This window comes from Canis lupus, chromosome X, assembly GCF_011100685.1.
Source record: "Canis lupus familiaris isolate Mischka breed German Shepherd chromosome X, alternate assembly UU_Cfam_GSD_1.0, whole genome shotgun sequence".
In the NCBI taxonomy this organism is placed as follows: Eukaryota; Metazoa; Chordata; class Mammalia; order Carnivora; family Canidae; genus Canis; species Canis lupus.
This window is the reverse complement of record NC_049260.1, coordinates 38,333,797-38,360,270: the sequence shown is the minus strand read 5'-3', so window position 1 is coordinate 38,360,270 and position 26,474 is coordinate 38,333,797. Positions and strand designations below refer to the sequence as shown.

At 41.7% G+C, this 26,474-nt stretch overlaps 1 protein-coding gene across 2 annotated transcripts in view; it reads left to right on the top strand.

The window, feature by feature from the left end:
• Positions 1-19,031, top strand: part of EFHC2 (EF-hand domain containing 2) — a 195,308-nt gene extending 176,277 nt beyond the window's left edge. For both annotated transcript variants that reach the window (XM_038587226.1, XM_038587227.1), the window contains 2 exons: positions 1,381-1,486; positions 18,001-19,031. In XM_038587226.1, the coding sequence (XP_038443154.1) occupies positions 1,381-1,486; positions 18,001-18,102 (208 nt within the window). In that variant the 3' untranslated portion in view covers positions 18,103-19,031. The remainder of the gene's footprint in view (positions 1-1,380; positions 1,487-18,000) is intronic.
• Positions 19,032-26,474: the final 7,443 nt, after the last annotated feature.

Below are 26,474 nucleotides of genomic sequence, written 5' to 3'. Positions count from 1 at the left end.
CCCGAGAGGAGCAGGAACCCTGGCAGGGTGCTTGGGAACCATACCTTTGTCTTTTCTTTCACAAAATGATCTGATATGACCAGTGTATGTTTAACCTTAAAAACTGGCAGAGTGTGGTCAGATTAAGAATAGGTGGCATTGAGGTATTCTACTAAGAAGTAGTTTGCTTGTGTTTCAGTCATGCCAGCAATTGTGTTGAAATTACTTGTCTTAATGGCCAAAACTCTATTACAGTTAAGGTTAAATTTATGCCAGTGTTTTCTCTTAAGTGAAAATGGGCTTAATATTTTTTCTTATAAATCTAAAAACAATTATGATGATGATACAGAGAAGCCTAAAGCAAAAAGCAAAAAATGCGTTTCTCTTCCCAGAGATAGCTGTTTTCAATACTTCCGTGTATTGTTGCTAGAATTTTTCTTTGCTTTTTTTTTTTTTTTTTTTAAGTAGGCTCCACATCCAGCATGGACCCCGACATGGGGCTTGAACTCATGACCCTGAGATTGAGACTTGAGCTCAGATCAAGAGTCAGATGTTTAACTGATTGAGCCACCCAGGCGCCCCCAGCCTTTTTATATAAATACATACCTCAAGTGAGATTATAATTCTACAGACTATTTTGTAACCTCCTTTCTGCTCAACAATATATCATGAACATATTTCCATGACAGCATATGTGGATTTGAATAACCCTTTTTTATTCTCTTGCGGGGGAGGGGCAGAGGGGGAGGGAAAGAGAGAACCTTAAGCCAACTCCCTGGTGAGTGCAGAGCCCAATGCGGAGCTTGATCTCACAACCCAGATATCGTGACCTGATCCAGAACCAAGAGTCAGATGCTTAACCAACTGAGCTACCAAGGTGCCCCCCCCCAATAACTCCTTTTAATGGCTAGATAATAAATGATAAAAATACTTTTTTATTTTTCCTAAAAGTATCTTAAACAAAATGAATCTAGGCTCCCCTTAAAAATTTAAAAGGCATGCAATTTAAGAAGCAAGATTTTATTTTACTGACCTAAAGTAGCAACCGTATTAAATTAAGAGGGCCCGCAGATACTCTGAACAAAATGGTCTCAGTTACTGAATAAGCTCATTTGTTTCTGTGGCAACTGCAGCACATCTTTTATTGAGCAACCTACTAGGTGCCAGCATGAATCTAGGTGCTGGGGACACTGTGGTGAATTAGCTGCGTGTGGGTTCTCTGCTTGCAAAGAGTTCACACTCTTGAGGGTTAGAATCTGATAATAAACTAATAAGAAATAAGAAAAATATCAGGTATTGAAACATGCCTGACATTATGTTTTCACGGTGGCATTTAAGCTGACATTTTGGTCCTGAATTCTGTAGATTGAGCCAAATTATATATTATAATTATATTTTCAGGTTTGAAGACAGCGAAAAACAAATAAATTATGAGTCATTTTTCTGTGCCCTGAACTGGAGGATAAATCCGATGCCTGAATTGGAAGCAACGTTGTACACTAAAGAGGTAAAATGAACACCTGTTTTAAAAACCAGCTGTGACTACCTCCCTTACATTTTTAATGTCCTTTATCTTAAAAATTATTTTTCAGCATAAGACATTAACGTCAGTGCTTTTGGAAAACACGGATGTATTTCTGGGTATTTGTGTTAAAGACTAATTCACTTTCCATGCTGAGCGAACATCTGCTCTATAAGAGCATGACTTTTCTTATGCAGCTGAATTTTTTTTAACCTCAGTCGCATCCAATTATATGGAAAATAGGATAATAAGTTACAGTTATAAATAGATATAAACACTGTTATCAAGGGATTCTGCTAACATCATCATGAGCAAATCTCAAATGGTGCATATGTCAAGAATCCCCAGTATGTCTGTGGCTGTGCAAACAGGTTTGCCTTGGGTGAAACAGTATAGTAGGGGGATGCACATTTCACAGTGGAGCCAAATTTAAAATAAAAATTCAGTAGAAAAATGCTTGGTTAGGGAAAACAAAGTTCATGTGATCGGGTGGTGCTCTCAACATTGTGGAATTGTCTGAATTCTCAAAGATCTCTTTGGACCAATTGTCTTTTAGGAGTGGGTGGGTGGATGGTGGTTTGTTTATATTTTAACATGCTCCAGAAATTGATTTTCTTGGGAAAGTCCCTTGATAAAGCAAATGTCATGTGGTGACTCCTAGAAAGGAGGCATTTATTCCTCCCAGTCTCTGCTGACCAACTCATTCTGGCCTGAACTGGTCTGGTGCCCCAGGGGAGTTCCCTCAGGCATGCAACTATTCTGGAGTGTCAGGCAGCCTTAGAACTTCCAGATGGTTGAGAGACAGTGGTGGCCTTCGGAGTCAAACATAACTAGGGTTGAATTCTGACTCTGCCACTTACATAGTTGAGTGACTTTGGGTTATTTAACTCGTTCATTTATAAATTTAATTCTCAGACAAATCATGAATAAGTATCCACTCTCAGCAGGTCCTGTGCTCCTTGCTGGGGTCCAGAGACGAAGGTCATTGTTGCTACCTTTGCCCCCCGCCCCCACTAATGGCAGAACCAATACATTCATGATTTGGAGTATGGCATGATACAGCCTGCATGGGATGGAATAGGATGAGGAAGGAGCTGTTGGGGTTGGGTTTGGGGGAGACAGGAGGTCTTCTCAGGGGAGGTGATGCTTGAGATTTCAGTGATGAATAGGAAGAGTCAGCAAGGGATAAAAGTGGCATGGTATAGAAAGGGATTCCCTAGCAGAGGCTCTGGGACAGAGGACAGCATGGCACTTGTATAGAACCAGAAGGAATTCGTGTGGCTGGAATGAAGGCACAAAGGGAGGAATAGAGAGGGATGAGGCTGGAGATACCTTCAGGAGTGAGGTTTGAATATTGTCCTGCAAGGTCTGGAAACCCATGGGACGGATTTCAAGGAAGACAGTGACATGATCAGGTGTACCCTGGTCCTAGAGTTTGTCCTGGCTGGATGGTGGGCACTTTGGAGAGGTGCCATGGAGACAGGTCTGTGCCCATTGGGAAGCTCTTGGTGTACCATTGTCACCATGACAACTGCAAACACTTAAAGCATGTGCGAAATGCTACCCTAAGACCTGAAAATCTATTAGCTGGTTTAATCCTCGTAGCAACCCTGTGAGATAGGTACTCTCATGATCCCTATTTTAGAGACGAGGAAGTTAGAGAAACAGCTTCAGTGTTTCTGTGTGATAAGTGTGATAAAGAATTATAACTCAGGTCTGTTGTACTACAAAGAATAAGAAGAAAAAAAATTCTTTTTTAATGTGATTATGGTTAAAGATTCTAGATTTCATTAACTAAAATCCAAGATACCATCACAAAAGCAAATCAGTACTGTCCTTTGGTAACCTTTTAATTCTCATCTATGCAAATATTTAATGTTGTATATAAAAAAGAAAAAGGATAGATGGAGTTTCTGTTCTCCCTTCTCACCCAATATCATAGTATTCTGTGCCAGATATCATCCATTTGTCCCATTAGGACTTTTCTCCAGCTCTTCCTCCCCTGTTCCGAGTCCTGGGCCGCTGACCTTTATGGGCTGAATCAGTGGTCCCCTAACCCCCTGGCCTCCAGTTGGGTTGGCCAATGGGATGCACCAGCAAGAGAGTAGAGGGGGATGGGAGGGGAGAGAAATCCTTTCCTCCCTGCTTGTCCCAGAAATTGACTGCCTCCTCCATAGAGCTGCCCACCATTCTAGGTTCCAGTAACCACCCTCTCTTGCCCCTTTAGCCCCCGGTGGTGGCACTGGCTCTCTGTTGCTCTTGTCCTTGAGGGACCAGAGGATCCCCTGTTGGTTTTCCTAACCGCTTCCCACAACTTTGCAAATCGTCACTGTATTAAATTCTTCTCAACTTACGCAGTTTGCTCATGTCCTCTATTTCCTATGGCACCCCAAATGATGCGCGGGCTGCCACTTGCAAGATGGCAACTGCCTCTGTTGTATTTTTCCTTAGTTCCTACTTCCCTGCCTTTCTGTTCCACCCAGCCCACCACCCCTATGTTCACCCATATGTTGGGGGCTTCATTCCTGGTTGTACAAAAATATAATTCTACCACATGCATTTATTTATCAACGGTGTGTTTTTCTTACCCCACTACATCATGGGCAATCTCTCTAGTTTAATATGTATAGACCCGAGCCATTCTTTAATAGCTGCAATATGGATATAGAATGATTTATTCATCCAGTTTTCCGTTGATAGGCATTCAAGTGATTTTTACATTTTTGCCTTTGAAAACGTGGGAGTTATTACTTTAATTTTTATTTGCCTGCTGACTGAATTTGAATGAAATTTAATGACCTTTGGATACGACAACCTGCAGTAAGATACTTTTTTCATAGCAACCCACTATGCACAGATACAGTGGAACCAGAGTTTTGTGAAACAGTACTATTCTGACTGCATGTGTGTGGCATAATGTGTGATCTTGTCTTTCTTTCTCTTTTCCTTCCTTTCTTTCTTCCCTCTTTTCCTTTTTTTTCTCTCTTCCCCCACACCCCTTCTTTCTGTCTTTCGAATGTCATTTGTGAACCATTAAGTTGACTTTAAGGGCCCACAGAAAAATCACCACCCACACTGGAAGAGGGGTCACTCCATGGGAAGGTCTAAGATCCACTTTCCCCTTAGCCGCCTCTCCCCCATTTCATCCCTTGCATGCTCTGTGACTGGGACATGAATCGGAGTTCAGATCCTTAGCTCTGTGATTGACCAATTGGCTGACTTTGTGCAAGTCACTCAACCTTTCAGGTTTCCTTCCCTCAACAGTGGAGATAAGAATAGTACTTCCGGGGCACCTGGGCAGCGCAGACGATTAAGCTTCTGACTCTTGATTTCGGCTCAGGTCGTGATCGTGGAGTTACGAGATCAAGCCCTGGTCAGGCTCTGTGCTCAGTGCAGAGTCTACTTAGGACTCTTTCTTCCTCTGCCCCTCCCCGCTGCATGTTCCCCTGTATGTGTGTGTATGTGTGCGCATGCACACGCACACTCACTCTGTCTCGTGCGTGTGCATGTTCTCTGTCTCTCTGAAAGAAAAGAAAGAATGAATAGTACTTCCATCGGGGTAGTTGTGAGGATTGAGTTGATTCACGTGAGACACCTATCACCACATCTGTCCCTTAATAAGAGTTTAAATGTTAGCTATTTTGTAAAATAGAGAGGTCTTACTTCCTCAGCTGAGGCAGCCAGGCCTTGAGCAGACACCTTCCAGGGCTAAGATCAACAGGAGTATAGCACCAGAAAAAGGGCCCATGCTTCAGCAGTGGGTTCTTCCAGTTGTTAGTCATATTCAGTGAGAACTTTACACTTTGGGTCTCTTATCAGCTCTGCTCACCAAGCCTCAAAGCAGTTCAGTCTGTGAGAGACGTTTGGAATGGGCCATTTCTTTTTCGCCAGTTTAAGAAAGAAAGGAACATAGGTATAAAATGGTACCGATTTAACTTAATAATGAGAACGTAACTAGATCCCAGAGTCTCCAGCACTCTGGTATTCCTCAGCTTGTTATTGTTTCATAAAGAGGATATAAGATAGCTTGGGAATGTTACCAGTGAGTCTATAATCTCATGTGAAAATATTTAGTGGGAATGGGTTGAGCGTAATATTGCAGAGTTGATACTGTACAATCAGTAGTGAAAAAGCACAGTATCTCCTGAACCATGCAAGTTAATGTCTGATGATGCGCTGAGACACTCGAGTCAGAGCCTGTCAAATTGATTGGGTTCTCCAGGAAGCAGGTGGAGTTTTACATGCAGGAGGTTTATTTGGGAGCATTCTTGGGATCAATATCTGTGGAAGGGAGAGGAAGGACACGGGAATGGACAGAGGGAGCAGCTGATGCAGCCCCACAGAGAGCTCTGGAGCTCGATGACCTTTCAGAGCTGTCCTGAGATGGACCAAAATGGCTAAGCCTTTATTTCCATGGGTTGCTTTAGGAAAGGGTATGACCTTGGATAACGTGACTCTTTGCAGCCAAGGCAGCTCTGTAGCTGAGGCGATCCCTGAAGGGGACTCTCAGCAGCCAGACAGCCACGTCCTTCCTCAAAGGGATCCAGGATGGTGCATAATAGCTTGGCAACCAGCTGTTCTTGACGCTCTTGGTTTTTGTTTTTATTAAGGATAATGAATATACAGTATTGTATTAGTTTCAGGTGTATAACATGGTATTTTATACACGTTGCAAAATAGTCACCCATGTACCTGTCACCATGCAATGTTATTGACTGTATTCCCTCGGCTGTACATTACATCCCTGTCTTAGTTACAACTGGAAGATTGTACGTCTTAATTCCCTTCACTATTTCATCCATCCCCCCCTTACCTCTCTCCCCTTTGGTGACCATCTGTTCTCTGTAGCCGTGTGTCTGTTTCTGTTTTGTTTGGTTGTTTTTTTAGATTCTACATATAAGTGAAGTCGTGACAGTACTCGTCTTGTTCTGTCTGGTGTATTTCACGCAGCCTAATGCCCTCAGGGTCCATCTATGATGATGCAAATGGCAAGATCTCCTTCCTTTATTATGGCCAAATAATATTGTATTGTATCTCTATGCCACAGTTTATCTGTTCATCCATTGTTCATCCATCAGACACTTAGACTGTTTCCCTATCTTGGTTTTTTTAATAATGCTGCAGTGAACATAGGGATGCATATGTGTTTTTGAATTTGTGTTTTCATTTTCTTATAATAAATACCTTGAAGCAAAATTGCTGGGCTGTAGGGCCTGTTTTTAATTTTTTGAGGAACCTCCATACTGTTTTCCACAGTGACTGCACCAGTTTTCATTCCTACCAACAGTGCATTTTCTCCGTGTTCTTGCCAACACCATTATTCCTTGTCTTTTTTTTTTTTTATAAAAGCCATCCTGACAGGTGCAGGTGAGGTCTCATTGTGATTTGCATTTGCATTTCCCTGATGGCTAGTGATGTTGAGGATCTTTCTGTGTACCTGTTGGCCATCTGGATGTCTTCTTTGGAAAAATGTTTGTTCAGGTCCTCTGCGCATTTTTTAATCCAACTGTTTGGTTTTTTGATACTGTGTTTTAGGAGTTCTTTATATATTTAGGATGTTAGCCCCTTATCAGATACATCATTGGCAAATGTCTTCTCCCACTCAGTAGGTTGCCTTTTCATTTTGCTGCTCATTTCTGTTGCTGTGGAGAAGTGTCTTAGTTTGATGTAGCTTGTTTATTTTTGCTTTTACTGTCCTCGAAGCCTTTGTTGATCATTCTTGGTATCAACTGGGGGCCTGACAACGGGGCACAAACGCCTCCCCACCCCTGCTCCTCTGTCATCACCTGAGCTTTTGCCTGTGGTGGGGAGTTGACAACAGAGTGGGTATGCTGCAAGAGGCCACAGGAGGAGCCAGACCAGATGTATAGGTCTGTGGGGGCCCAGTTGGGTAAAGAAAACGTCTCACTTAGCGTTTTGGAGATTGCCAACATTTGGGAAAATTTGCCATAGCCAAGAAGTCACACGTGAGACTTCAGGACAAGATCCACCAGGTTGTAAGAGTGACCTAGCCCTGAATGTGACACAACAGATTAAAGTCCTGTTGAGAACAAGGAATAGCAGGCTGAAGTCCAGTGTGGAAGCATGGCCCAGGTGGAGGCCAGGGGTTGGGCAGCCGCATGCTTCCTCTAATGTATGAGCTGGACAGGCTGGCTCTGGCTGAAGTTCCAGAGATGCTGCAAATAGCTCTCTAGAAGTTACTACAACCAGCCACTACTTAGAAGCTGGACATCTTTACTCCTGTCCTGAACGTCGTCCTCAACACAATCTCTTCCCTTAACTGGGGATCTTACTGAGAAATTAAAAGGGACCCCCTGGCTGATGAAAGGTGAGTGGACCTCAGTACTAGATTCAACACCAGTTATGTTGGTTTCAGTATTAATGGACAGGATGGATGGTCGGGGTAGGGGTTTGAGACACCTTCCCAGTCTAATCTCATTAACTGTAGTGTATGGGGTGATCATGGAGGGGCCAGACCAGAGGAACAGGACTAGTGGCTTCAGCTACCTAGTGGCTGAGTAGGAGGCAGGTCTGGTACACCGGACATGGGATTGGAAAGGCAGGACATCTCTCCAAAACAGGTGGCACGGTGATGGGTTATCAGTCCTTTAGTTAGCACTTATTCAGCAGTCAGAGAAAGCCAGTTAGCAGGCTTGAAGTAAGCCTTTAGCCCCACTCTCGGGGACAGAGCTGGCTAAGTCCCCATACCAGTGAGGTTCTAGTAGGAAACATATACACACAGAACAGTCAAAGGAGTCAGGGATACAGATTTAATGGGACTGTTGACAGGGGAGTGGGTAGGATGAGTGCAGTGAAGCACTCAGGCACCAGCCAGAACAGGAAACCATTACCATCCATAGGTCTCAAGAAGCAGAGAGGGGCCAATAGTAGTGGAGCCCAGTGGAAGAGCTGGAGCAGTGGCAGCAGGTAGAGGAGGGTAGCCACTGCCAAACCCTGGCCAGGCAGTGAGGGGACAGGGGGGACAGGAGGTGGAAGCAATACCCTGATCTCTTGCTGCTTCTCATTGACTGGACCCACCCAGCAGCCAGAGAACAAGGAAGCTCGGTGAATAACAGAGTCCACAGAACTTGGCTTACTCGGGCGGTGAGGCAGGGGAGGAGAGCAGAGAATGACTCTTCTAGGGGCAGAGAATGACCCAGCATGGTCTGTTGCCAGAATAAAAAGCTGGGCTCAAGTACACAAACCTCACAGCCAGGGTGTCAGACCAGGTCCAGGTGACAGCTCCTGGTGCTCGGTCTGCTGGATGATAGTCCCCCAGTCTCAAATGGGGCTCCACTACATGTAATGGTTAGGTGGTCTCAGCTAATAGAGCGGGGGTCCAATGACAAACAAGATTTACAAGGGGGACCGTGGTCTGTAGCCAGTCTAGCTTTTGATTAGTCCTGCTCCCCTTTGGTGAGAGATTTCCCTATGTGGCTGGGCGTAAGCTGACTGTCACCTACCATATGACTCTTGACTGTGGCCTGTAGCCTGAATTCTCAGGAGCTCCCTTGGCTGGGCCTCCACCTGGCTCCTGCTGCAGCCCATGCTGAGCCACTGGGGTTATGATTTACCCCCACTCTATTATGGGACTATCTACGGTCCCAGCGTGTTGCCCTGGCGCTGTCAAGGCCAGGAGACCCCATTTCCATTCTATTGTGCTCGCTCGCAGATGGTAGCTGTAAAACTGGCAAAATAGGTCCCGCTGCTTAGAGCCTGTCTGGTTAATCTCAGAAGTCACATTTTAAAAAATAACACTAAATCGGTTCTCGTATAAACTTTATAACTGGCACTGTGTGACTGGCGTCTTATCTTTTGACATTTCTGAGAAAAATTGGATGTGGCTTCATTTTATGAGCACTGAAACTGCTGGACCATTAGCAATTGGCTCTAAAGCCCTCTCCTGCCACAACAGGATGATATATGGCCTCAACAGTGGGGAGGTGGGGGCAGGTGGGGTGCATCTTGGGATACATCTTAGGACACCCTACTTGTTGAGGATCTCCTTTTGGTATTTAGAGGGTGGAATATCTTATGACATGTTATTGTCCCGATCCTGAGAGAATTAAAGATCATTCCCAATTTATAGACAGGAAGCTGAGACTCAAAGGCATTCCTAAAGGTAAAGATTATATAGTCAGGGGCTAGTGCCAGCTCTTTAAATAAGCAGTTATTTCTAGGATTTGAGGTTGAATTTAACAGTTGAAATAAAAGACTATTAGTCATTCTCATTAGATTTTAAAAGTAGCTGATAAACACATACCGATTACCTAACACCAAACAGTGACCTAGTAGGGAATGATTCTGCCGGAATCCATTAAGATTCAAAGCACTGGGTGATGTCTGCTTTAATTGTATGCAGAAGCCTACCACTAAAGCTCAGCAAAAATCCTTGTTTTCTTGAAAACTTTATTTACCCTGGAAGGCAGTTTCAAGGAAAGTTCCCTGTGTTCTAGCTACACTCACTCGGAAGACAATTCTGTTGAAACTTTCTTTCTATAGGGGAGTGGGAAGCAATTGGGACATATTGGCATTACAGTAAAGATAGAAATAGATAGGAATATAAGCAAATCTCCAGGTTTTATCGATGAGCTTTTCCTTATGGCATCAGTATGCTCTTGATTATCTCAACAAGTATTTGCAAAATTTCTTCCCCAAGTTAATGGCAATTTGATTCACGGAAATTTAATTGCTTTTGCAATTTTGTCAACTTAATTTAATTATTTCTGAGGTCACATCAACCTATTAGAAGGCAGTAAATCCAAGGAAACCACAGTTGCAGTTCTATACACCCTATTGGACTTGTCTACAAATTCGTAGATATTTCTTGTAGAAATATCTTTTTTCTTTTTCTTTTTTTTTCCTTTTTTTTTTTTTTTGCGTAAGTAGAGGGAATAACAGAGTGAAATCACTAACATGACTCCATCAGCCTTACATTTGGGAGGAATAAAAATAACCTTGTTTCAGTGAAGCGTGGAATTTAATTGGCTCCCGATCTTTTCCCCTCATGCATCTGGTGGCCAGTACTACAGTAGAAAATTTTAAACTAGAAGGAGACATAATCCAATTAAATTTCCTTTTAAAAATGTCAAAGCAAATAAATCCAGAGCCCATGAGCTCACACACAGCTTTTCTATTCTCACTGGGCAGCTGCTGTTTACTGGGTTCCCAGCCAGTACCATCTTTGCTTCAAGGGTCTATGATTTTACAGATCAGCAGCTACATTTTTTCACCGTTGATGAACAAGTAATTTATTGCCAACTTGTTTGACATCGTCAGTAGCGTTAGTCAAAGCCAGCTTGGAAGATGCCATGGGGCTCTCTTGCAGACAATGATTCCCAGCCATTTTAGAGTCGTGATTGTGCATCATTGTTGAATTCACTCTGTATTTTGTAGCCCTTCCTTCTTCCAGAAAATATTGCATATGCTCCAGATGAAATTGAATTTGATTTGGAGATTTGGGCGCCGTCTCTTGAATTATCTGGAAGCCACATTCGGAGACTCTGGATCCATCCGCCAGTTTGTCAGGAAGTTGCTTCTTGTTTCAAGCTGTGCTGTGACTTCCATAGACATTTTATTAAATATGGTAAATCCAGAATCGCATAGTATCTTTGTTTGACTTCCTCTAGAAGGCAACTTGAAGACAAGAATTTGAGTATAGATGGATTGTGCAGGGAGGTTGAAAAGAACACTATTCTGGGAGTGGGGGATGAAGAGTGGAAGGGAAAGGGCTACCACAGGGCATTTTCTCAAATCAGTATCACATTTGGTGACGGGAGCTTAATGCCTCTGGGAAAGTCAAGGATCCAGTGACCTAGATGTACCTTAGTATTTTCCCACCCAGAGTGCAAGGGGGTTGCAGTATTCATCCATCAGTTCCCTTCAGTCATGGATGAGGGTGCTTCTGACGTGGGGGGAAAGAATGAATTCCCAGGCATTTGTGGCGTGTCACAGGGACAGCCAAAGTGGGTCTCAGAGGCCAAAGAAAAGCTTTCAGGAAGAGGAACGCAGATGCTGGCAGTTGGAAGCCAGGCCGATGAGCGCCAAGATGGAAAGGGTGAGGGGACTGGCAGGGGTGCTGGCAAAGCCTGCCACACACAGACATTTAAGATGCCATGTATGTGTGGTCAGGGGGCTGTTTTACAGAACCACTAGCAGGTTCAGCCTCATCTGGAATGGTAAGGATCTGCCACGGATGAGCTCTCCTGTTGTAAAATTACCATGCAGTTATCTCCATTTAAAATGTACGTGCAGGAACGCCTGGGTGGCTCAGCGGTTGAGCGTCTGCCTTCGGCTCAGGGTGTGATCCTGGAGTACCGGGATGGAGTCCCACATCGAGCTCCCTGTGTGGAGCCTGTTTCTCCCTCTGCCTGTATCTCTGCCTCTCTCTGTGTGTCTCACGAATAAATAAATAAAATCTTAAAAAAAAAAATAAAACATACATGCACTGCTAGGAATACAATCTGACCTGGACTTTTCTCATTTTTGTAGTGTAGCATGAATAAAAAGGTCTGTGAACACAAAGAGTATTCTTATTCACTGCCCAGATTATCATAAATATTATATAACATAGAACATTTGTGGATTTATTAGAACAATTAGGCAGTGGGAGTGTGGGATTTCTCATGTCCCCAAAGACTTCTTTATTTTGCAGAGACATTGCCCATGTGACTCAATTTACATGGACCCAATTACAGCCCAAGCTGTGAAGAAGATACCTTTCTCCTCTACTTTATTGATGCCTCCCCTCCCCTGATTTTCTTCGATCTTACCTCCTGCTTCCCACCCTCCTTTGGATCTCAATTTAATTTCTGTTAGTCCGTTTAAACTAGGACCTAGAAACCTCTCCCTAAAATTAGGGGTCAGTTGGACCCCTAAAATCTCTCCCTAAAATTAGGGGTTGGCTATAATCCTGGTACCAATGCCAATATGTGGGGTGTGCCCCCCAGCCCTGCACACCAGACAACTCTGGACATGTGCTTGAGCTACAGTTCGACCCAGTTTTTTTTTTTTTTTTTTTTTTTATGATAGTCACACACACACAGAGAGAGAGAGAGAGAGAGGCAGGCTCCATGCACCGGGAGCCCAACGTGGGATTCGATCCCGGGTCTCCAGGATCGCGCCCTGGGCCAAAGGCAGGCGCCAAACGGCTGCGCCACCCAGGGATCCCTCCACCCAGTTCTGACATGATTTGTTCAAGGGAGCATCTCATCCCACAGGGTAAAAGGGCTCAGGCCCCAAGACTGCCCTCCTCACCCCCCTTTCAGACACCAGTTTATCACCTGTGCTTCTGTTCAACCGGTTACAGATGAGAGGTTCCCATGACTCCCTTCCTTGGGTTTGATTAATTTGCTACAGCAGCTCATAGACTCAGAGAAACATTTTACTTACTAGATCACTGGTTTGCTATAAAAATGTAGGACTCAGAATGGCCAGGTGGTAGAGATAGATGCATAGGGCAAGGTAGGGGGAGCGGCGGGAAGCTTCCATCCTCTTTGCACACATCACACTCCTCAAATGTCCACGAGTTCCTACCAACCCCAAAGCTCTCCAATCCCTGTCCTTTTGGGTTTTTAAGGAGGCTTATTACAAAGACATGATTGATTAAATCATTGACCATTGGCGTTTGAACTCAGACCTCCAGCTCTGTCCCAGGAGGTCTAGCGGGAAGGGAACTGAAAGTTCCAGCCCTCTAATTACAAGGTCAGTTACCTTAGCAACCAGCCCCCCATCCCTAGGTGCTTTCCAAAGATGTCTCATTAACAACCTAAGATACCTTATCCCTCTCATCATTTAGGACATTTCAAGGATTTCAGGAGCTCTGGGCCAGAAATAGGGACAAAGACCAGGTATACTTATCTTTATTATGAATCACAGTAGCGTATTGACAATATGTGGATCCCAGGTTCCTCAACTACTGCAAATATGCCTGTGGCATTTATCAGGAATAGGGCAGAAAAAGTCACTCCCACCTGAATCCTGGAAAATAGTGAAAAAGGAAAATCAAATCCAGGGAAGTAGTATTGATTCTAGAAAGAATATAGTGGGACTGGAGCAGTCCAGAAAGCATTACATGAGCCATCGGGTTTAAAGTGATTAAGCTGTAAAGAAATGGACTCTCGTCTTTTCATCTTAAATTATCCTTCATCTCAAACCTCAAGGTATTGCATTTCATTTTGTCTGAGTCTGGCTTATTGCTAATAAATTTAATTCTCATCTCCAAATTCTTGAGTCATCATTATTCTGACACGAATCCCTCTGTTTCTTTTTCTTTTATTGCTAGGGGTTAAATCATGGCCCTTTGCTCAAAAACAGCAAGAACTTTTGCTGTCTAATGAAGCTGTGAGGGAAGGACCTTCTAGAACTGGCCTGTTTCATAAGAGAATCCATTCTCCAGATAATTTCTTTGTAATGATATGAATTGTATAATGTATTTTATTATTTTTGTATTGGAAATTCTTATTTAAAAAAATTATCAAGGAAGAGTGATTTTGAGTATATATATTTGTATTATATTACTCTATAACATGATCAAATTTTAAAATACCTCTTAAGAGCAAAAATAGTAATGAAATTTCTGAGGACGTGTTGAATGACTATTGATTAAAGTGTATAATTTTGTGCATGTACATATATGTTTGTATATATGTATACACACACAACTATCTATTGCCTCTTGGTGTAGGAAGGACATTTCACTAAGTTCCATGTGATACGAATACGCCCTAGGAGTTGGTTTAGGCTTCATCCATCTGAATGGCGTTTCCTTCTTTACACAGCTGGTTGGTGGTTTGAGCTCAACCTCCAATGTCTGGCAGGAGGCATTCCTTTTTGAGAGAGAGAGAGAGAGAGAGAGAGAGAGAGAACATGAGTGGAGTGAAGGTGGAGCAGAGGGAGAGGGAGAACAAATCCTAAGTAGGCCCCATGCTCAGCGCAGAGTCCCACTCGGGTCTCAATCTCACAACGCTGAGATCATGACTTAAGCAGAAACCGAGAGTCAGATGCTTAACTGACTGAGTCACCCAGGTGCCCCAGGAGGCATTCTTGAAAAAGAAAAGGTGTGTCACTTCTGGAACCACATTGTTTTCTACTCAACTTTTCCTGTTGACAATGATAGGAACAGATGTAGCTATGTAGGATGAGAGCCGGCTGCTTCTAGATTGGCCCAATCCTCTGTGGGCTTTGGAGGGTAGCTCGACAAATGAGCAGAGCTCTGGAGCCTCACTGCTGGGTTTATAATCTAGGCTTCGCCACTTAACTGGCAGTTTTCTGGGCAAGCAACTTAACCCTTCTATGCCTCAGTTTCCTTTTCTGTAAATAGGTATCATAATAATAGCCACCTCTTAGGGTTTTCTGTGATGATTAAATAACTAAGTACATGTAAAACATATAAAAGCATACATAGTAAATATCTAATAAATTGATTAGTAGGAGTAGTATAACCATCACTATTCAGCAGTATAAATCCCATAATACAACCAATTTGTTATCATAAATCATCTGTTTAATGCCTTACATAGAGATGCCAATACTTGGTGTTCTTCTGATTCTGTATCAGTGTTCTTAATTATCAGAGTTTTACATGTCACCCATGTTTCAGTGACTTCCACATCTTTGCAGTTCTGGACTCTAGCTCTGTGCTACACAGAACCCTATTCCTATGTGTTTACCAGAATCTTCACCTTGATGTCCTGTGGGCACCTCAAATTAAATAAGTCCCACATTGAACTTAGTTTTCCAACCCCTCTGATCCTTACTGCCACACTTAAAAAAAAAGTTAAAACTTCTCTTCTTCCTGATTTCCTTATTTTGCTTATAGTGCCCTGGGTTGAGTATTATGCACCTAACCCCTCCCCATTCATGTCTATCTGGAATCTCAGAATGTGAACTCATTTGGAAGTGGGTCTTTGTGGATGTAATTAAAAGTTAAAATGAGAAATGAGAGTATACTGGATTAGGGTGAACTCTAAAGCCAGTAATTGGTGTCCTCATAAAAGAAGCCACATAAAGACAGAGGCAAATGCACTGTAACCATTGCTGTCAAATACCAGAAGCTAGGAGAGGGAGCACAGAACGATTCTCCCTTAGAGCTTCCAGAAAGAACCAACTCTGCCAGTACCTGGCCTTCAGACCCCCCCATATAGTGACAGAATGAAGTATTGTTGGTTTAAGCCTTTTGGTTTGTGGTAATTTGTTACGGCAACCCTAGGAAACTACTGCAAATATCATTGATATTATTATACCTAGAAGTCTTAGAACTATCCTTACCTGTATTAGTTTATAAGGATGCCAGGCCTACTGGAGGAAGGACCCACCCTACTCTATCATGACCTTGTCTTAACACATTACCTCTGCAGCAGCTCAATTTCCAAATAAGGCCGTATACTGAAATACCAGAGGTTAGGACTTCAACATATTCTTTTTGAGAGGACACAGTACAACCCATAACACTACCCCTTTTTTCTATCACCACTCTAAATCGATCACCTTCCAGGAATATGTTCTACTGCAGCAAAATCTTTGAGATATAGCTCACACTGACCCCAACTTCAGCTACCCGGGTTATGGCACAGTCCTCTCTTTCTCTAGGATTCTTATTGCAGTAACCTCCAAAGTGATTTTCCTCCTCTGTTTCATTCTTCATATATCCAGTGAGTGAATCTAGTTAATTTCTAATCAAATTTCTCTGGTGGTGACCCACCAGTGGCTTTTCTCAACTAAAACATTGAAGTCTACACTAGCATGGGGAGCTCCAAGTTTGGCCCCCATCTTTTCTTTCCAACCACCTCTCTTGCCACTTCGGACTATGTGTCCCAAACCACAACTGGGCTAGCTGTTCACTCTTTCTGGAAAATAGATTTTTAGGTCTGTGGGCCTTTGCTTATGCTGTTCCCTATGCCCAGAACATCCTTTATCACTTCGGGCCCCTGCTGAACTGTTCCTCATCCCATAAAGCTCAGCTGAAACAGTACTTAAACAGGTTGCTTCCACAATTGTATAACAGAATTATTGAACCCTTACCTGTGTTTCTGACATCTTATGTTTCTGGATACTAACGTAACACCAGGAAAGATATTGTACCTCTTATATAATAACAATTAACCTTGACAATAGAAACAGCCCCCAATATATGGACTTACCCACACCCTGTTGATATTGAGCATTGCAACATAAATAAAAAAAAATGTTTGTGTATGCGTCCCTGTGTGTGTCTAGATTTCTATCTACAAGATTTTTTTTAAAAATCTGATATGTGTTACTGCTTATATGTTTTGTTGCAACCCACCTCAACAAAATACTCTTTTTTTAAAGAGTTATTTATTTTAGAGTAGGAGGAGGGACAGAGGGAGATGGAGAGAGAAGATCTCAGACACCCTGCTAAGTGTGGAGACTGGTGCAGGGCTCGATCTCATGACCCTGAGATCACAACCTGAGCCAAAATTAAGAGTCAGATGTTTACCCGGTTGAGCCAGCCAGGCACCCCCCAAATATTTGTAAACCTCTCTAGAAGAGTAAAGATATTTATTTTCTGCAATTAGAAAATATATAAGGGTGCCTGGGTGGCTCAGTGTTGAGCATCTGCCTTTTGCTCAGGTCGTGATCCCTGGGTCCTGGGACTGAGTCCCACATCGGGCTCCCTGTGGCGGAGGCCTGCTTCTCCCTCTGCCTATGTCTCTGCCTCTCTCTGTCTCTCATGAATAAATAAATAAAATCATTAAAAAAGAAAATATATATACACAAATATACATACCATATATACTATATATGCAGTATATGTGTGTATATATCGATACATATATATACACATGTGTAAAGTACATATATAAAGTAGTTTACCTCAGGAGCATCCTGTGAATGATTCATTGCTCTTTTCATTGTTAGGTTAAAGAAACAGCAACCAAGCAATCAGTGTGACTAGCAGTTCAGATTTTAATAACTGAGTTCTTAAGAAAGCATAGGGGGAGTTATCACTGTAATAATGCATAACAAACACGCCTTCGACCCCAAATTTCACTGGTTCTCAACAACAGACATTTATTTTTCTTGTCTGTGGGCTTACTCCACCTGTGCTATTTTGGGACCAGCAACACCTTGGGAGCCATATTCTCATGGCAATGACAGGCACAGCAGCCTAGGCCAGGTCATGCCCGGACATTAGAGCCTCTGTTCGTGGTACATCTGCTAGCATTACATAGGCCAAAGCCAGTCATATGTTCCCATATCAAGGGAACAGGAAAGTAGACTCCGTGGGAGGGTCTGCAAAGTCAAATGGCAAAAGCCATAGGTGTATAATTCTAATAGAGGGATAAAGAAGTGAGCATAAGAACTTAGTCTACCACAAAGTCCCTATGATTCGAAGATGGACAGTAGAAATGCCTGCCTTGAGAATAAGCTATTTATCATGAGCTTATATAACAATAACAATTCGATGTTGCATTTACAGAACTGCACTTTGAAATGTGGTTATAATTTATATCCATCTTTGTTTTTTTTTGTAGAGATGTGAAGATGAGTGGCTCGGGATGCCATCACCTATTCCCGTGAAATACATTAACTACATGAGACTTCTAAAGGATGTGTTCGGCTTAGAGGAGGAGTAACCATATGCCAATTTTGGTCAACTTTCTTTGATTTCCTGCTCTAATTTTACTAGGTTTATTTCAGTAGATATAACTTCATTAAAAAAAACACAGGGTTCATTTTGAATTGAAATCCACAGACCAAGTTAATTCCCTTTTGTCGTTTTAGTTTCTCTGAACATCGTATTACAGTGCTGATGTGCCAGCATTATTAAAAATGCCATTTAAAGAAACGTCAAACATTTTTATTACATGTATGATTTATTAATACCAAAGAATCTTATGGTAATTTTCTATCCAACATAATTTGATTCATTACAACACAAAAGGAAAATTACTTTTGACAGCTATACATGACAATATAAAATCAAATTATATCTGAGCAATAAGTTGTGATTCTATTAAACATTTTTTGAAATCTTTTTGACACATGTTTATTACTTATATAATTAAATTTTGTAGCAACCCACCTTATCAAAATAATCCTTAAACCTCTCTAGAGTGAATGTATTTGTTTTCTGAAATTAGCAAAGCTATGAGAAGGACTCCTCCCTTGCCCCACAACACACACACACACACACACACACTTTGGGAGAGAAATTGAAACATATGCAGTGTTTATATTTTAATGTCCTTTTTCTACCTAAAGTTAGGTGTTAACTTAGGGATATATATGCATGTATATATAATTATAGTATGACCAAAAACGTGTGATGTCTAAAATATTTAGGGATGGGAACACTGAAGATTTTGAGAGCTCTTTTTTTTGGTTCATTCTCCACATACACATACCACCCACCCCAGAGGTTTAAATATTCTAGAACTATAACATGTTTCCCTCCTGCTTTTCTCTGGTTCTATTTTGATTTTTCTTATAGGCCTATATGTTATGAATCTCAGCAGAACCTTTGTCATGTAGTGTATATTTGATTAAAACTCATAACCATGGACCTCTGGGAATTCATTGTGAGAAGTTTGTCCCAATCTACCTCAGTCTCCAGTGTTAGATGCTACGTATCATAAATCCATTTGCCTGGTGTTCTTAGAGACGGTGGAAGCCTATGGAAAAGGGGGTTCAACATCTACCTTTTGGGGACTGCTTTGAGGAGGGAAAAAGGAACTGATGACATGTCAAGGCCCCTTCCACCTCATTATTCCTTCACTGCACATTTGTGGCATCTTGCCTAGAAATGAACAGGCCTCTTGGCACTCAGAGGTACCAATATGGTTGACAACAATGGCTCTTTCTTTTAAAAAAATTTTTTTTAATTGAAGCTAATCAATAAACTATTTCTATTTCTATTATTTCTAATTATAAACCTCGGGTAATTCTACATGTGCCATTGTTAGAGCCCATAGGACTTTCCAATAAACTCGAATACTCAACTTATATACTAGGACCATTTACCCATAAAATCTAATTTTGACTACTTGATTTTTATTCCAGGTTTTTTTTTTTTTTTTTTAAGACAACTGACAGTGCCAAGCCATTTTGTCACTTTAAGATTTTTCATTCCCCAGAGAGCAAGCTTTTAAGGATGACACTTTCCTGGAACTTTTCAGGCTGACACATTTGTCACTTACCTATTCAACTCTTCAGTCAGTTGTCTTTCCCTCAAGATTTTAAATACATGGATAATTTAGCCCGTGTACAGGCTTGTGATGCAGTTCACTTTGAGAAGTGGGAAGAGAAGAGGAAAAGCAGCAAACCAATGACATGTTCCTGAGTTTGTAGGATGACAACCGCTTGTTCTATCACATAGATGTGTGTCGCTGCCCTGGTTATTTGCAGTTCAAGCCCGTAATTAGCAATTAAATGGCCATTATAGGAATCATGCCGATAAACATGATACATTGCAGCCATACAGACTCTTTAAATAATTATTTTTTTTATAACTAAACCATATACTGAAGGAGATTTATAATTTAGAGATAATATCCCCATTAGTAAAGTTTATGACCCAATAAACAGCTCCCACTAGTTAATAAATGCCAAAGCCATAAAAACAAAGACTATTAATGTAATAGAATTTCTGTACCTCCCTCTTTTGCTGGTGGTCCCAAGTCACTGAAGGGAAATGCTATCTTAGGGAAAACATTTATTCTTGTTATGTAAATATCAATGAATTGTCTTAGAATCCATCTGGAAATCTCCCAGGCCACCCCACTCCTAGGCCCCAGGTGGTCCCCAAATGCTGATGTGTTCTGCTTAGGTTTCGGGCAGCAGATAACTCTGGTTTTCAGCACAAATGAACCCTTTGACTCAACTCTTTGGGGGAGGTAGTGAAGACCAGCTGGAATTTCTGCCTCTTCATTTTCCCTCTGAAAAGGAGAAATCCCAACTATTACCATTATTCTGGAGGGAGAACTTTGAAAAGTTTCCCACTTTTGGCATACACTTATATTTTTAGCTGCCTCTTCTTTTCCCTGTGAAAAAGCGAAATCCCAACTATTGTCATTGTTCTAGGGTAATCATTTTTTTTTAAAGTTTCACAACCTTTGCATCTACTTATATTTTTAGCTGCTCACATTTTCTCACTCTGATGGAAAAGCGAGTGCTGCCTGTGGATGTCTGGGTAAGTTGAAGATTAATACAGGCAACCTTTTTGTATTAAGAACGAACTGTTTTTTCATATTCCTGCAACCGTGGGAATGATTGATCAAGTCATTTGAGAGCCCAGATCACATTGTGTCTTTTCAGAAGAAACTGATTAAAAGCGGTTGAGGTTGGCATGAGATGGTTTGCTGAGTCATTGTTACAAAGCATGGGTGTTGTCAGCAGGTGACTACTACATTTCAGTGTTTATTTGCCTCTTTCTCCCTTTTGGGGGAAAGATTTTATATATTTATTTGAGAGAGCATGAGCAGGGGGAGAGGGAGAAGCAGGCTCCCTGCTGAGTGCAGAGCCCTGACAGGGGGGCTCAATCCTAAGAAAATGAGATCGTGACCTGAGCTTGACCAACTGAGCCACCCACGTGCCCCTCTTTCTCCCTTTTTAACCTGTTTACCATTTGAACCCAACCCCTTGAAAAGTAATGTGGGTACATCTATTGGTTGACTTCAGTGCTTACTAAAATTGTAGACAGCAGAGAGGAGATGAAGAGCACTGTAAATTTCAAGCATTTGGGATAGTTTTAACATTTTGCCTACTTTGTGTATTGCCTCTGATTCAATTAATGACAAACATAACATTGTTGGTCTTTGCTTTTTTTATGTTATTTGGAGTTTGTTTTGCGGGAGTGGGGTGGGGGGTGTTGTAAAGCTGCGAGGCTTTGTGGACACCACCACTGTGAGTTTGGGATATTTAAATTGTCCTTCCTTTCAAATAGCAGGGAATTCTTGATGAAGAAGATGAAATTTCTCCCCTCCCCCTACAAAAACAACTCTTGCCTTTCCAACGTGGATTTATTTATCTTGAGTGGGGACTGCTTTAGTCTTTGCCACTCGTTCCTCATTTCCCTGTCCTCTTCTCCCATATGTTACGATTTTGCTCTTAAGTTCGGCAGTGGGAGTCTTCGGTGATGGCTTGATGAAATGGTAGGGTTGTCCACAAAATATTTATGATGCTTAATAATGCAGACTCTGTTGAATAATGAACTGTCACGTTCCCAATTACATGTACATTCTTTTTAGTTAGGAATATAGTTTCCTGAGTTTTGACTGTTCTTCAGAATTGGTCTGGAACTGACCTTCCAGACAAACAGTTTTCAAATGATGGTAAACATTACCCAAGTGCTGAGTCTCTGTCCTGATCCATGTTTGGGCCAAGTTTGAACCCCTTCTGAGTTGAAGGCAGGTTAAGACCTTTTCAGAAATGAGGCTTTTCAAGTTGACTGAGCATCTGCAGCGACACGGTGTTTCTCAGTTCCCAAGAGAATGTAATGTGTCAGAATGGAAAATCCACCAAGGCGAGATCAATGAGGCTATTTCACAAAACAAAACCTGCCCCGATCATGAAGCAAAACATCATGATTACAAAAGGCAGTGCTGACTGGATAAAGAGCTAGAGAGAAATCGGTAGTCGCCTCCACTCACCTTCTCTACCAGGTTCTATAAAATTAAACGTTTCCACTCAAGTCAACTAAGTTCCTGACAACCACGGGTTCTGAGGTTAGGATGTGCATCTTCTTTGCATTTGGTACCCAGCAAAATTCCTTCCAAGAGGGACTTGCGAGCCCATTATGTGCCTAGTGCAGGAGCATAGGCACTAAGGGTCAGCACCACTGCTCAGAAGTAACTGGCGATGGCTGAAAAATGCAGCCAATGCAAAACTCCACGGTGGCTCAGCAAGTAGAGAATTAATGACTGGCTGGAATCAGTAGGAATCTTTACTTCTAAATACTCATTAGTTTAAGCAGTGAGGCCTGATGTTCTGCAAGTTAGACAGGAAACAGGGGGCCCGCTCCTCCCCATTGTCTCTTCTGAACAGAATATGCACATTTAACTCAAAGTAGTGAATGGTTCAAATACATCAAACCAACTATTCATCAATCTCCCAGCTTCCTGGGCACCGCTTTGCATCTGTGTAAAGCCAACAATGGAGGAAATGCTTGTTATGACCCCACTATAATATTAAAATCCAGAGGGGCGGGGATCGTGGTGAAAAACACAAAATGTGGCCTCCTTTAGAAGAGTTCCACCAAAATCATCTTTGTTTCCTTTTTATACTCTGCCAATATGAGAATATCTGAATGAAATAGGAACTTGGTAAATTTACTTTTGCCTGCTTTCCCCCCCCTCACTTGCTACCACTGCTTTTCATTGTTGCTGTGAGGCTGCTCATTGAATACGGAACAGGAGCTGAAAAGCCATTTCAGGCTGCTGCAGATTGTCCACCCTCCCTCCCCACTACCCCCCCCACCCCATTTTAACTATGACTGGAGCATGGATAGTGACAAGGGAAATGGCAAGAGGTGTGACAATTGCAGAGGGGACTCTGGACAAGAATAGAGACTCCTTTTGTGTGTGTAATATACGTTATAAAACAGTTTGAACTTGATCCTAAAGGCATGAGAAGTTACTGGAAGATTTTAATCGGGAGGATGAAAAGATGATGTCTGTATTTAAAAAGCTCTGGTGGCTGTGTGTGTGTGTGTGTGTGTGTGTGAGAGAGAGAGAGAGAGAGAGAGAGAACTACAAGAGTGAGTTTGGCAGCCAGAAGGCTGACTGGGGAGGCTGTTGCCAGAGAAGTGATGGGTGGTTTGGATTAGTGTCAGTGAGGTGGTGAGGTTGGTGAGAAGCGGATAGACTCATGACACATTAAGGATGTTGGAGATGAAAGAGAAGAAATCCAAATTACATGGGGTCATTTTAACAGCTGGGGAAGTGGTGGTGTCATCTGTTGTGCCAGGATACACCAGGGAAAAATCCAATTTGCAGGAGAGGTATCAACAGTTCAGCCTCGGGCATGCCAGTTTAGGGGGTCTGTAAAACAGATAGGTGGAGATGTGGATCAGGCAATCGGATTGACCGGTCCGAGTCGTAGCAAAATGGTCTGGGCTGGAGAGGCCTGTTTTAAACCTATCAGAGTATGGATGGTAAATGTAAACTTAGAGAAGATTGCCCAGAGGGAGCAAGTTGTCTGAAAACCATAATGCTTGGTATACGACTAATTTTTAGAATACAGCTTTCATTGACACACAGTGAACTGCATGTATTAAAAGTGTACAGTTTGATAAGTGGACATATGTATACACCTGTGAAATAGCATCCCAATCAAGATAATTCATATATTCTCCCAAAATTTCTTTGAGGTCCTTGGAAAGCCCTCCCTTCCACACATCCCCATTGTAGGACAGGAAAACTACTTTTTTCTGTATCCTGAGTTCTTGGCTGAAACCCCCATATTAAAAGATTAACAAGAGAAGAACAAAAGTTGAGCCACATGAGTACCTCATACATACATGAGAGAGATACCAAGGAAAACTGTGTAATTTTCCAAGGTGACCTAAGTCACCACCTTAAGTGTGTGTGGGGGAGGGAGGGAAGGGAGTCATTCTGGGGGATGCAGGAAAAGCAACCAAAAATGGGTAAGTTTGTTAATGTGGATTTAAATCGGTACCTTCCCCATCAATACGTTTCTTTTTCTAAAAAATATTTATTTATTCATGAGAGACACAGAGGCAGAGGCACAGGCAGAGGGAGAAGCAGGCTTCCTGCAGGGAACCCCATGTGGGACTTGATCCCAGGACCCTGGGATCACAACCTGAGCCAAAGGCAGATGCCCAACCACTGAGCCATCCAGGTGGCCCCCCATCACTAAGTTTCTAGATGTTGGGTTGTCCTCTTTCTGGTACAGAGTGGGAGACCTACTTAACTTAACCAATGGAGATTTCCCTTATAAATAGTCCTTACAAAAGGGTGACTACTACAGAGCTTCTCCTGTGTCTGCTGTTTATCTAATTTATCAGCTCAAAATAATCCTTATGTCAAAGAGGCATATTTTAGAATGGCATATTTGCTCCCCTTCACCTTTCCCCATACACAGGCAACCACTGAGCTGCTTTCTATCACTATAGAAGTTAGCATTTTCTGGGATTTCATATCATTGGAATGATACAGCATGAACTTTTTTTGGTCTGGTTTCTTTCATGCAGCATAAGTCTGTTTTATCAATCTATGTTTATATGGATTTTTCTGTTGGTGTTATATCTAATAAATGTTTGCCTAAACCAAGGTCATAAAGGTTTTCTCCTAGAAGTTTTATAGTTTTAGGTGTTTAATTTAGATCTAGGATTCATTTCTAGTTAATTTCTGTTATGGTACAAGTTACGGTTCCGTGTTTATTTTTTCGCATATGGATATCTGGTAGTTACACTACCATTTATTGAAAAGACTATCCTTTTTCACTGAATTGTCTCTGTACCACTGCTGAAATATACGAATATATACGTAGGTCTATTTCTGGACTTTCTGTTCTGTTCTACTGATTGATGTATATCTTTACACTGATACCACACTGTCTTGGTCACTGTAGCTTTCTAGTAAGTCTTGAAATCAGTAGTGTTAATTCTACAATTTCACTTCTTCTTTTGCCTAGTAGTTTTGGGTGTCTTACATCTTTGCACTTCCATGATGAATTTTAGAATAAACTTGTAATTCTAAAATCCTGGTAGGTTTTTTTATTGGGATTGTGCTGAATCTACAGATCAATTTGGCATCTTAATAATACTGAGTCTTCTGACCCATGAACACAGTATATATCATCCCATTTATTTAAGGTTTAAATTTATCTCAGCAATGTTTTGTAGTTTTTATTGTATGAGCATTGCACATATTTGACAGCTTTCTCCCTATATTCATGTTTCTTAATGATAATGCAAATGGCAATTTTTTATATTTCATTTTCTGATCATTGGTTACTAGAGGCTAAAAATACAATGGTTTTTTGTACATTGATCATTGTATCTTTCAAACTTAAACACATTTATTAGTTTATGGCTTTTTAAAGATTTTATTTGAGAGAGAGCACGAGTAGTGGGAGGGGCAGTAGGAGAGGGAGAAGCAGGCTCCCCGCTGAGCAGGGAGCCCTACTCTGGGCTCCATCCAAGGGCTCAGGATCATGACCTGAGCCAAAGGCAGATTCTTAACTGACTGAGCCACCCAGGTACCCTAGTCTTGTGGCTTTTTTATAGATATTGTCAGATTTTTTTTACATAGATATCCACATAGATGATTAGAATTTTAATACAGATAGTATTAGTCTATGAATAAAGTTTTATTTCTTCATTTCAAATCTGAATTCTTCTATTTCCTTTATTGCACTGACTAGTACAGTGTTGAATAGAAGTGATGAGGATGGACAGCCCGTTCTTGTTACTGAATTTAGGGAGAAAGCATACCGTCTTTCACCATTAGGTATGATGTTAGCTATAGGGTTTTGGTAGACACTCTTCATCAGGTTTATGAAGCTCCCTTCTATTTCTATTTTGCTGAGAGATTTTATCAAGAATGGATATTAGATTTTGTCACATGCTTTCACTAGATCTAATGAGATGATTATATGATTTTTCTTTTAAAAGTTTGGTAATATAGGGGTGCATGGTGGCTTAGATGGTTAAGCGTCTGCCTTTGGCTCAGGTCATGATCTTGGGGTCCTGGGATGGAGCCCCACGCCTGGCTCCCTGCTTAGCAGGGAGCCCGCTTTTCCCTCTCCCTTTGCCCCTCCACCTCCCCCTACTCATGCTCTGGCTCCCCCTATCAAATAAATAGATAAAATCTTTTTTAAAAAGTTTGTTAATATAGTAAATGACATTAATGTTTTTTAAGATTAAATTCTTATAAAATTAACCATCTTTTTTTTTAAGATTTTATTTATTTATTAATGAGAGTCAGAGAGAGAGAGCAGCAGCAGCAGAGGGAGAAACAGGCTCCATGCAAGGAGCCCGATGTGG